At 39.5% G+C, this 13799-nt stretch overlaps 1 protein-coding gene across 1 annotated transcript in view; it reads left to right on the top strand.

Moving 5' to 3' along the window:
• LOC108797898 (retinol dehydrogenase 16-like) overlaps positions 1 to 13265 on the top strand; it is a 19049-nt gene extending 5784 nt beyond the window's left edge. Inside the window, exons 2-5 of the mRNA XM_018569595.1 lie at positions 161 to 486; positions 4450 to 4708; positions 6350 to 6513; positions 12982 to 13265. Of these exons, the coding sequence (XP_018425097.1) occupies positions 174 to 486; positions 4450 to 4708; positions 6350 to 6513; positions 12982 to 13196 (951 nt within the window). The 5' untranslated portion in view covers positions 161 to 173 and the 3' untranslated portion in view covers positions 13197 to 13265. The remainder of the gene's footprint in view (positions 1 to 160; positions 487 to 4449; positions 4709 to 6349; positions 6514 to 12981) is intronic.
• Positions 13266 to 13799: the final 534 nt, after the last annotated feature.

The following is a 13799-nucleotide window of genomic DNA, read 5'->3' on the forward strand; positions in this document are numbered from 1 at the left end:
TTTGTTAACCATGCACTAAACCTCTCCAAAAAGCCTAACCTGTAAAGAATCATATAAAAAATATATATATATTTTACTTAGAGGTAAATGTTATTTTATTAATCTCAGAACCCCCTGGGTATTCAGTTTCTTGTTATTTTCACAATTATTTTCTTGGCAGGTTGTGTGTCATCATGTGGCTTCTACTGGTAGTGCTTCTTGCTCTGGTCTACCTATATAGGTGGAACCAAAAACGTCTGATCCTCCCGAATCTCACAAGCAAGTATGTGCTGATAACAGGATGTGACTCTGGCTTTGGAAATTTAGCAGCCAAACAGCTGGACAGACGAGGACTAAATGTTCTCGCGGCTTGCTTTACTACCAAAGGAGCTGAAGACCTGAAAAAGGAGACATCACGTAGGCTGCAGACTGTGATCCTAGATGTCACAGACAGCCAGAGTGTGAGCCTTACAGCCAAGTGGGTAGCTGATATTGTAGGAGATAAGGGTGAGTGAACTGACTTTGTTTATTGCTAGGTGATATCCTACAACCTTCTAATATTATTGATTTTATATAGGTTGTCATTGTCACAGTTTAGACCATATTGCAAATCTCAGGGTGATACAGTATATGATTTGTTTGAGACAAGCAGAGAGATTTTGAAAATTTCGCAATTGATCCACATGCTGTATGAACAAAAATGATCGAATGATGTGACTATTTAATTGCACAATATGATAATGGCTAATGTATGGATTGAAGTTACGAGTAAAAGAAAATATGGTTAATATGTTTCTGCTGATACATCAGAGATAAAGTGAAGGACACTGACTATCTATGAGCAATAAAGGGCACTTGACTGAAACCTGATGTACTCAAAGGAAGCCTATGTTAAGGGAAATATACTAAGGCTGCCCAGTGCCAATCTGTCTTTGGATACTGATCTGGAACACTGTAGCAGCAAGTGAATTCAAAGAACCTTTTTTATACCAGTCTTAAGGTCATTGACTTAAAAAGTATGATACTCAAATGATCACCATTCCAGCTAGGAAAACTGTTGATTTTGGAAATAGATCGGCATTGGGGGCTTCCTTGTTTCCCTCAACATAGCTTTACTATAAAAGTGCGTTTAATAACATGTTAAATCTCTGTAGGGTCTGTGGGTTCAAACAACCTGATTCTATTTTGTATTTTCGAGCCTTAAGTGTATGCAGTGTGAAGGTGGAAAACTATGCAGCCAAATTTGAGAAACTCCCACTAATATGTTCCCATTCACACCTAAAAATAATATTGAACATGTTTTACCCTTCTAGTTGTTGCTATGCTTTAGGGTATACTGTACACAGGACTCTATAGGTAGTTTGTATTGTTCAGAATAATGTGCAATGTGCTTATTTAGGGACACTTTAGGGACAAATTGGTTTAAAGCCCATCTCTAGGATAAAGCTGAACCTACCCATTACTCATCGCTCCTACCCCCCTCTATAGCTGATTGCTGGCAGTTGAAACCTATCGAAATGTATTGGTTTAAAGCCCATCTCTGGGATAAAGCTGAACCCACCCATTACTCATCTCTCCTACCCCCCCAGGGTTGCCACCCGTCCAGGATTCATCTGGTTTTCAGTCCGGGTTTTGAATACAGTGTCCAGGTTTCATGCAGGCAGAAACCCGTACTCAAGATGTCAGGCAGACAGGGGCAACCAAAATTAAGATAGGGGCTACTGGGCCCCCACTGAAAATAGTCTCAACTGTGATATTTACATATGAATGGGTGGTGCTATTTACATATGAATAGGCCACCACTCATGGGATTGTACGTCCTATAATGAAAATAAATACCTTCAATCGTTGCTCTTAACCCATATATACATATCTGTATAACCACATAATATAAATATACACATATATACATACATATCTTGAATAATAGACTCAACACTGTAGTGTGGGAAAATAAGGCGGCGGCCCCTTTATTGGGTTTATAAATAACAATAAATTTCTGTTAACCTTTTCAAAACGTTTAACCATAAACCCCCATAAATAAAATTCCAATAATGCTCAGTCAAAAGACTCGAGCAAAGAGTCCATGAAACCACTTAAGACCTCTACTTCCTGTCCACCCACAAAGTGGGCGACATTACCCCAACAAAGGATGACCGCGACAAGCCCAAGATACGGGCGGGAGGGCGGGAAGCAAATTCCAGGCAATCCAGAGGTAAAGCTGATCCGACTACTCCTGCTGAACTGTGTGGTAAAGATGAACTGCCCAGTAACTAATGCCAGTTTTTATACACTTAATGACACCACAATTGGCCAGCTGATTTCCCTCCAAAACGAGAAGACCAATCCATATGCCATCTGTCCAGGGATTCTGCACGGTGACAGCCGCAACCATTGGTAAGCGTCATATCGTTACCTTTGATTCTGCCCGGATACAGCTATGCCCCTAGCAACCTGAAAATAAAAAAAAGAGCCAGCAGCGTATCCGACAACATACCACATACATTTTTTTTTTTAATTCATTGACCTTTTATATAAAACCAATGCTTATGATTAAATCAACTTATTTAATACTTTTTATTGTTTTGGAAGTGCGACAATCCCATGGGGCCACTACTCATATACGTCCTTTTCCGTGGCCCTAACATGGGATTGTACACCCCATTGACACGCATCATACCATAACAATAAACTTAAATAATAAAGTAAAACACAACCAAGATTGTGGAATAACTATAGGCCGTGGCCGCTTTATTGGGTTGTAATCAATTTAACCAATAAATAGACTTTATCCTTTATTACCAAACAGAACCACTGTTAACCATTAACAGACCACCATGCTTAGTCATCAAGAATCAAGCAGCAATAACTTACACCAACCAAATTACTGTTTACCAACCCCTGTCCACCCACAAAGTGGGCGACATTACCCCATAAAGATTGACCGCGATAAGGGAAAGTCCAGTAAAGGGAAGGGTGGGCGAGAAGCAGGTGAAAAGATCCAAAAGGAATTGTGAAGATAATCCAGAGGTGAGTCCAGCTGGCAGTTCTGAGGTAAAAGCTGACACTGTCCAGTGACAGAAGTGACTATAGAGCGGGAAAGGTTACTCTCGTTGGTCAGCTGTTTTCCTGCCAAAAGTCTGTCACCAATCCTGTGCTCAGCTGACTGAAGGTCTGTCCAGCAACTGAGGTAAATCCTCCTGGCAACAGCAGGCAGCTTGTAACCTGAAAGACAAAGTAGAAAGAACCAGCAAAGCAGTCCCAGAGAGACATATGTACTGAACTTATTATTGATAATCAAAATCAGTCAGACTGGATGATAATCATTTGGTGTTGATAGTTAATTGGCTATTAAGATGCCTATGTAAAATGAAATACTAATGTTGAGTTTATTAGCTGTTAGATACGTATGATGGAGATACAGTATCTAATGTCCATGCAGTGGAGTGCAGGCAGATTTTATTACGCAGGTTAGGTTAAAGGTTGATTCTATTATATGGAATATGTTTTAGCAATGAACTACACATACCTAAAGTGACATTGTCATGAGAAAGGTACAGGACCTGTCTGCTATTACTGGCCTCCTTCTAAAAATGCTTGGTGCCTGGCTCTATCTGGTATCACAACTTTTTGAGTTATACCCTGACACATGTATGCTGGAAATGAGCATTAGAAACATGTTGGAATTCCTTTTCTCTATGCTTGTTCAAGGTCAGTAACTTAGGAAGCACTAAAACCAATGCATCAACATGCCATCCAGGCAGTGAGCACCTTCAGAAGAAATGGTTACCAGTGGCAGTCTCCACGATTCTTTCATGACAGTGTCAGGGGGAGAATAAGCAAAGAAGCCAAGGGTGACTATGTAAAGCCCTGTTTAGATGGGCGGCAGGCTCCACCTACCTCTGAATAGCGATCCATGGTGGATCGCTACTCACAAGGCCATTTTTTTTCATCCCAAGGAGGATTTGTCATTGAACTACCGTGCTGCAACCACATGCCAAGCATTTGGCATGCTTGCTGCGAGGTCTCATTCACCTCTATGATTGCATTGCAGCACTGCCTGCCTGCCATGCTGTATAATTTTTGCCACGCCACAAAGGAAAACATCACAGCTGCAGCAATGTTTATTGCACTGCCTGGCCGCAATCCAACCATTACAGTGAGTGGCTGTGGAATGGTAAAATCTGCTGTTCAACCGCCTTATTTTACTGCCCCTCAGTCGTCCATTTAAGCAAGGCCTTAAAGTGATATAACCTGATGGAACTGTATTCTCACGCTCATCAAATTTCAAATTGCACAATATTTCCCAGGTATAGATGGCAGAGTAATTAACAAATGTATTGGATATATATAGCATTTCATAGTATTTTTTTTTATTTGGAAGATTTGATGTTTGGTAAAAATCAGAAAAACATGATCATAGCACAAAAGTAATAGGTAATGAATCCAAGTTCATGTCTTCATTTGCAGGTCTCTGGGGCTTGGTGAATAACGCAGGTATAGCTATTCCAACCGCTCCAAATGAGTGGCTGACCAAGGACGATTTCTTTAAGATCCTGAATGTCAACTTGCTAGGAGTTGTTGATGTCACTCTTAAGATGCTTCCTCTGATCCGGAGAGCACAAGGACGTGTGGTAAATGTAGCCAGTATTGCAGGTAGATTTACTTTCTGTGGTGGAGGATACTGCATGTCTAAGTATGGAGTGGAATCATTCTCGGACAGTCTTCGGTAAGCAACTATTACTACTACTTATCATATAATACCAACATATTCCACAGCACTTTCCAGCATACACAGAGCAATGCCCTTTATTTTCTGCTCCAGTGCCACTTTGAGTCTCCTAACAAAGTCTTATGAATACACATTTGGGCCAAATTTAATCAGACGGCACTTATTCACCTACCAATGTTGACTGCAGGGGACATATAGACCCCCCTGTATGAAGGGCAATGATGGAAGCTGATTCCAGGACCACACCAACAGCAGACAGCAGAGGTAACAACGGAGTCATCACGCTGTGACATATATGTATTTTTCCCTTTATTTTCACCTGGAAATTCTGTCAGTAATACACTTCCTGTCCTAGAGCAGTTGTTTCTAATCTTTTTTTACAACTTGGCAGTTCTTTTACAGTATAAAAATTGTACACCTTAGTGGGGATGGGGCTGGGGTAATAGTTAAGCATGTAGTGTGCCGAATGGTAGGTATGACCAAATTGCCACTGTGTGGGTGTCAGTGGGATGAATGAGGGAGCTTGAATGCTGGGGAGCTCTTTGGAGTTCGCCATATTGCAATGGCGTGTCCAGTGTTACCTTGGAGCCTCTTTAGGGTGCATAATTTGACCATGTATTCAGTGGATCTAGGTCTGCTCTGTGGTTTTGGAGGCACTGTGGGTTGGAGGGCTAGGCATCCCTCCATGATGGGTGGGGCCATGGAGGATGAAAATGGAGTAAGGGTACAGTCTGGTGGCTCACATGTATGTTGGAGTTCAGGGGGAGCTGTAGCTGCACTTTCAGTGATCCATGGAAAGCGTAGTGTAGGGGATTGATGATGCAGGGTGGAGCGGCTCTCATATGATGGTGGCGACTTAATTGACTGGTGGCCAGTGAGTCTCTGAGGAGAGGTGGGTCGAGCAAATTCTGGTGTGATTCAGGACTACAATCTCTGTCCTCTTTGTGCCAAATTGCAGAAGGCAGTATCTGCTTCTAAGAAAAGTGTAGGGCACATCATTCAGCTAGGAAATTATTAAGGTGTTGGCAGTCATAACTATAAGTGTTGGAAAACCGCCGCAGGATTATCTGCAGACCTTCTGCACACAATTTAGTCCCTGACTCCCCACTGCCACAGCCTTTTTTAACCATTGCAAAAATATTTTCAAGTACCCCTATATATGCTGGCAAGTACCACTGCTGTCCTACAGTGAAAATGCTTACTCACTGTACTGTATCTATAAAGGAGCACCCTAGGACAGGAAGTGTGTTGGGACTACAAAACACCTCTCCTTAGCTATATAACAAGGGGGAGTTCTGTAGTCCACAAAATATAGCTAAGAAGGGCTGATACTATTGTTTAGTATTTTAGTGCAGCAGAAGCAGCAGAATTTAGAACTCCTTGGATTTCTGTCGGATCGAAGTATATTTTTTCTGTACTCGCAAGGTTTTGTAAAAGACAAAACATGGAAACATATGCATGTATTGGGGAGATATACTGGATCTTTTTTATTACTGTTCTGCCCATACATATACTTAAAAAAGAAAAAAATGATTAGTTTGAGCTCTACTTTAATATGGAGCTTTTACATTACAGAACAGTAGAGCTTATAACCTATTTCCCTCAGATTATTTTTTATGGGATATTTTCCATTTGTAGCCATGAGATGGCCCCGTTTGGAGTGAAGGTCTGCATCATAGAGCCAGGATTCTTCGCTACACAATTGGCAGATCCAAAACTACAGAAAGAGTGTGCGAAAAAATTGTGGGCACGAGTTTCAGAAGAAATCCGCCGGAGCTATGGACAGGAATACTATGAAAACTGTGAGTGCGTCTACCAAATTACTATAGCTATCAGATTTTGAGGTCCTTCATGCACTAATGTGGTGGACTCCCTATCTTCCAAAGCTTAATAAGTAAATGATTCCTAATACAAATATGGGAGCTGCCATTGCTTCTTCTAAAAATGCCTGTTGTCTGACTGTTGTACCCAGGCACATAATGTGATGCTGTAGGTACTCACATCACAACAGCCTGATAGGACACAGGCCTGTAATGTTATAGATAGTACAAATGCCATAAACACAGCATATGTGCATTGCATCAGATAACAGTGGTGATGTGTTTAAATTTTGTGTCTGTAAACTCAAACTTCATTTATTGCAAAAGCCAGCTGAGCTACTAGTGCACAGTGATGCAGAGCAGCACACATCATCTAATTGCCCTTGGATACAATTTAGTACATGAAATTCCCACCAGCTACATATGCACTGTAGAAAGAAGGAAACGTCAGAACTCCTTATCTGCATATTTATTATAGGTTACTTGATATATGTAATAAAACAAGTAGGTCAGCATGACAGCCAAGCAACTAGCATTTTAAAATGCAGAAACTGTAAGTGCAACCTCTAGGTTTTACATGATTAAACAATATTCTGCTGTCCAACCACCTTATCACTAAACTGTCCCTGGTGCCTGTCACATTGGGGTCTATTTATAGACAATTTAAAGCCCATTCACCCTGTAAATATATGTGAATGTTTGTTCTGTGTTGATGTATGCCAAAATAATATTCTTAAATTTTTGGATTTTTTTAACTAGGCAATTTGTTTTTCATTTTTTTAATGTAATACTTTATTATGACCACGGGGTGGTGCTAGGAGCATAGACAATATTCAGTATATATGCTCCTCAACACCACCCTATGGTCATAGTGTGGTATAAAAAAGATTTGAAAATACATTGCCTTGTAAAAAAAACAACAACAAAAAAACCAAAGAATGTTGGTTTTTAAAATCTAAATCTATGCGCACAGATTGAATGTTCACAGATATTTGCAGGTTGAAGGGCCTTGCACATACCAAATAATTTTTGCAGAGGTATACCTGAGATCAAAAACCATAAAAGTTTAACCCCCATTGATGCCGTGTGTGTAATACCGTCTACTTGGTCTTGTATCTGCAAAAAGAAGGTTCAGTGATAAAGAATCGCTGAAAAAGATTGTTACCAAAAAACGTTTGTCTATGGCTATTATGCACACTCACTTTCACATCAATGGGCCCCACACACACATTGCAAGAATGGGTCAGCACAGGAAAAAGCGAAACTTTTCCTTTTTCCTGTGCTAACTCATTCTTGCAATGTGTGTGTGGGGCCCATTGATGTGAAAGTGAGTGTGCATGATAGCCATAGACAAACGTTTGTTGTTCTTTTAACGCTGTGAAGGAAGACAAGGTAGTGGTGCTGTTTCAATTTTAATGAAATACTAATAAAATCCTTTTTTACCTCTATACCTGTCCCGGTCTTTTTGGTAACAATCTTTTTCAGCAATTCTTTATCACTGAACCTTCTTTTGAAGGGCCTTGCACATAGTTTATAAATAGACCCCACTGTATCTGCTCTTACTACTATAGAATAAAAAATAAAGTTGAAATTAATAAAGATATTACAAATAATTAACTTTAATAATAGGTTAGCTGTTTAGTTAATATGTTATCCTTTTAATTGAGGCAGATTAATTAATCCGTGTTAGTTCAAATTTTTAGGATTTTTAAAAATCATTGTAATAATAACAGCTGTTGAACTGAGAGCATAACATTGTAAAATTTGTAATATCTAGAAATCTATCATGCAAATGTATCAAAACCTAAACATATTTGAAGGGCCCTGTATTCAGCATACATAGATTTATTGCAATATCTGGAAAAGTATTAATTATACAAAAATACATTGCACATTAAACAAACCAGAACAGTACTTTTTCACATTGTCCATTTCTGTGCTAATTATAAAAATATATACAGTATAGGGTATTTGTAAAACAAATAGCAAATAGTGTGAAAAAATGTTTTCTCAATCAGGGAGCTTGCAGTTTATATTGACTGGTCGACAGATAATTGAAAAATGATAGAGAAAAGAGCTAACAAAAATCAAACAAACAATATAATTTTTACTGCAGTGAGTACTTAGATTTTGCAGACTAGTAAGTGAAATACAATGTAGCCCAATTATAAAACATATAATATTTAACCTACTATACTCGCACTAAACATATTTTTACAATAAAAATAATATTCATACAAGTTAAAAGAAATATGACTAAGCATGCAAGTATCACAACTAGACATTGTTTGGATATGAGTTGCCTCTATGCATGTGGGTCAGGTTTGTAGTAGTAAGTGTATATAGAGGACAATTTTTGTACTATTTTAATTGAGTAAAAAAATGCTTCAACCTCTGGCAGGTGATTAATTATTTGTTTGCTGTCTGCGTAGCATTAGTGAAATTTCCCCTTACTTCCACAACAGGCAGTTAGTGTAAATCTCCCAAAGTGATGGGAATTCCTGTGTTACCTGTTCCCAGAACAAGTGTCCCCATTGCAACATTTCCCTTTTACCTTTTGTTCTGGGGACAACTCTAAAATGTTGGATTTCTCCTCACTTTATGTTTTGGTGAAAATGATCACCTGTACAAATAGAGGGGTGGATCTGAGTCCCCAATGGGGACATGGGGATGGCGATCCCCAATGGGGAACATTTTGCCTAGAGATACTCTTTTAACCACCTCCCGTCCATGGCCGTTCCTGAACGGCCGGACTGGAGCCTTATAGGAGCGGGGGGGCGTCTTAAGACGTCCTGCCCCCCCCCCACGTGCGCGTCACCCAGCACGCACACAAGTTAGGAAACTGTCAGAAATGTAAACAGCCAGCGATAGTGAGAGCAATCGTTTTAGGGCCACTAATTACTGATAACACTAAACTGATGAGCGGTAAAATCTTTTAAATCGTCGCCTATGGCCAATTTTGTGTGTGGTCGTTTTCTGCGATTTCGCGGGAGCACACAATTTTAAGGCTCGACATGTTTGCTGTCTATTTACCCGATGTGACCCCATCTTTTATATTTTACCAAAAAATTGGGGTGATAATAAATGTTTCATAACATTTTATAGGGAAACAGATTTTCTTCAAAATTCAGCGTACTTTTTGTATTATATAGTAAAAAATAAAGAAACCCCAGTGGTGATTAAATACCACCAAAAGAAAGCTCTATCTTACCCCAAAATTTGTATAAAATGTATTTCAGTACAGCGTTGCATGACAGAATAAACGTCAGTGACATCTAATTTAGCTGTTGTAGAGCTATGTTGCTAAATGATAATTTCCCCAGATGGAAAAATGGCCCCACTAATCTGTCACCATCTGCTCAGCAAGAATTGAATATGTAGAGTCCAGCAGTGTAAATGTAGATATACAGTATGAGTACATAAACTGCCACAGATGGTATCATTTGACTATACTTTGTACTGCACAGTTTAACTGAAGACTGAAAAAGCTATTAATTTGGCATGCATAGCAGCTGGGAAAGGTTAGAATTCTAGAAGAGAAATCCTAAAATTGAGGCTGCCACTTGTTTTGGCTTTTTCACTATGGGGTCTATTCACAAAGCTGCCGAAGGATCAGGCCGTAGCTTCGGCCGATCCTTCGGCTAGCTTCGGCACCAGGACCCCTTCGGTTCAGGAGAACCGAGGGGGTGCTGTACGGCTATTCACAATAGAAAGGTGCCCATACACCTGACGATTATCATGCAATAATCGCGGGTTATCTTGTGATTGTACATTGCAATAGCAAACAGCATTGCAATAATCGGCAAACCCTCCCCTCAGCGGGAGGGCTTGCGATGATCGCAAGTACGATCTGCCTGTCCAAGATGGAAAGTCGTGCGATGGTTGTAAGGTGCATGGCCACCTTAAGCAAAACCTTTTTTGGAAAGAGTGGGAAAGGGATAGACCCTTTGTCCAATATTTTATTACTGAGTGCCCATTGAGCCGATTCAACACTCTGTTTGCTCTGATGACCATTGTCGCTGAGAGAGAGAAAGTGAGGGTAAATCCAAATAGTGCCCCAGAACGAGAGGTTAGGGGAAATTTTCATATGAGGCTCTAGAGACAACTGTATAAGTGGGGAATACATAGTATTTGTAAAATTTCCTCACTTTCTGTTGTGTCTCTGGTACAGGAAGTGAAGGGTAATCTCCCCAATGGTACACAGACAGCAAAAAAAACCACACTAAACTGCTGAGATTTTAACGTTTCCCTACTCTAACCAAAGATTTTAAAATGTTTTGGCTATCTGTACATGCACTATAACCAGTTTAGTTTTCACAATTCCTCTGCAGAGTCCTTAACTATTGTTTTTTGCCAGATTTAAATTGACTATTGTCATTGGTCATATAAGATGAGGCTGGAATCACAGATTTGTGGTACATTACTGCATACATGTAAGGTAAAGGTAGACCATTTCTTTAAATGGGCTGCCAAGGCACCACAAAATATTCTTAACCTGCCTGCACTTTTTTTTTCCAGCACATCAAAACACACAGATTCACATCTGTGTGTTATGGTGCGCTAAAACACATGTTCATTGCGTTGTGTTGGGGATGTGCACTGAGATGGCAAAATGAATGGCACCACAACACAATGGGGTTGATTTACTAACCTTATAAACACACCACGAACATGTATACACCTCTGTAGTGTGTTCCCTCCCAGCATGATCTATGGGTGGAATCTAAACACCTTTGTAGTGTGTACACACCCAGCAGGTGTGTTGTGCAAAGCCTTGCATGAATTCCAAGGTGATGTTGTGTAAATTAGCTCTATGTTGTGTTGCTTGCATTGATGAATGCAGGAATGTAAATGCATGAGCTAACCATTTTTGTCTAAACTGTGAAGCAGCATTATATATGCATCATGTGCATGATTTTTCCATATATGGCATTAGTGGAAATATGCTTTTAGAGACTTTTTGGTTGATAAATACGTTTTGCTGTGTGAAAATCACACACACCTAGTGCGTGCCTGTGTTTAGGTTAGTAAATCACCCCCAATATGTGCGTTAACATGTATTGCAAAGGTCTGGGTCTGGCATAATTACCTTAGAAAAACATACATAATAAACAAAAACATATCGCGATAAGGATGTTTCTGTCTGTTTGTAACTCTTTTTTTTCTTATAGTTTTTGGCAGTTTTGGATAGAGTAGTGAATAGTAAGTGCTTTGATCCAGACCTTTTCATCTAGTTTTATGGCTATTTGAGACCTTATTTTCTTCCCCGCCAGAAAGTTGATGAAAACCTCCAATAGAGACTTAGACAGCGATATAAAGCTTTTGAGGGTTCTAGCATTTACCTATTTTACTAAAAATTTACTTTCCCAACCCTATCCAAAATTGAAAAAGTTTTGGCTGGAGTTACACGTTATTGCAAACCTGTGTAGAAATGTATTATAATCCCTACTTGTTACAAATAACAGGCACCTCCATGTGCCTGCACCCTGAATCTGATCCAAATGACAAATGGAAAGGGCAGGCTTTTTTTTCTTTCTTTTTCCTGCAAGGCATATACATTAAATTATCAGTACATATACATATACATAGACAAAACAAACGCAGTTGCATGCAACACACGCAAAAGGCACCAATATTGGAGTATGAATCTGCTCCTTAATAAGTGGCATCACAACCTTGATGTAGACCAGTGGTTCTCAACCTTTCTAGGGCCGGGACTCCTTGGTAACATTTGCCAAAATGTGGTGACCCCAACGGTAAAATTTAAGGATGACGCGGCTGCTGCAGCGACATCTGGCGGCGCGGCGGGAGAACTGACACTGCTGCACTAGGAGAGGGCTGAGAAGGACTCTCCCTAGCACAGCAGAAATCACACAGCTATTCACAGGTCGAGAACCACTGGCATACGCCGTCAGAATAAAAATAAATAAAAACACCATAGGAATGCATAGCTAGATTCCTATTGTTTTTTTCACTTTGCAATAGCCAATAGCAAACTAGCTATTGCACCCGCCCTCTGCTGCTGTCAATCACTATAAGAGGACCTGATGGAGAACTTCAGGTCCCTCTCAGCTAGTTTGCTATTGGCTATTGCAAAGTGAAATAGCCAATAGGAATCCAGCTATGCATTCCTATGGTGTTTTACGCGACCCACAGGTTGAGAACCGCTGATGTACACAGTTAGAAGAGGTCAAAAGAGGTTCTTATGTGGCACATCACTTTTAAAATCAGAAATTATCCTCAGATTTGTTTTTTATTAAGGGGGTTGGTGGTGTAAATTTATGTCCAGCCTCATGTGGGAGTTTTATTTACATTTTAACAAAGAATATGGTAGAAAATAAAAATGTAAAGTCCGATATAAGAAAGGTATAGATAGAAAAAGGATAATTAAAATTAAAATGAGGGCAGGCTGTTTTTATTTTAAATGTGATTGTTTTTCTTTATATTTAGATTGTGCAACTGCTGATAAAACTCTGTCAATCTGTAACACAAAGCTGTCTCTGGTGCCTGATTGCATGGAGCATGCCCTGACAGCGGAACACCCCAAGACACGCTATTCTGCCGGTTGGGATGCCAAACTGCTCTACCTCCCATTGTCTTACCTCCCTTCCATATTTACTGATTTTCTGATTCGCACAATGTACTCTATACCAAAGAAAGCTTAACTATCTCTCCTGTATTATTTCAAACTATCTCGTTTAAGAAAATGGAGCATAAAGAAAACAAGAAATATACTTTTATGGACCCTTAGGTCCCCACACTATGCGGATACCCCTGGTGAAATTAATTCTACAGTATTATACAAGAATAGAAAAATACCTTTTCAAATTTCAAAAAGTGTGAAGTGTTGGGCATTCCTTACCTGTCACTTTGGATTTCTCATGCAACCCTGACACAGAGGGATGTATTAAAAAAAACTGCTATGCATCCTGTGACACTGTATGTACATTCATTCTGTGTGAATGAGGCAAAAATAATTGTTATTAGGCTAATTTTCTCCAGGATGAATTGTATTTATTTATAAAGAAAGGAGTGAATTAGGAAAAACGGCATTATGACCACTAGATGGACCTGAGGATCATAGGAAATCAATACTGATTTCCTATGATCTTTAGCTTTATCTAGTGGCTATATTGTAGCATTTTACTGGTGGATTCAATTCATTATGAATTAAAAGCATTCGACCTGTAGAGAAATTAGCCTAATAACATTCAATTTTAAACCATTTACGCAGAATCAATGTAAATGCAGTTTCACAGAATGAATAG

Source organism: Nanorana parkeri, unplaced genomic scaffold (genome assembly GCF_000935625.1).
Source record: "Nanorana parkeri isolate BGI_ZX_2015 unplaced genomic scaffold, ASM93562v1 scaffold1364, whole genome shotgun sequence".
Classification (NCBI taxonomy): Eukaryota; Metazoa; Chordata; class Amphibia; order Anura; family Dicroglossidae; genus Nanorana; species Nanorana parkeri.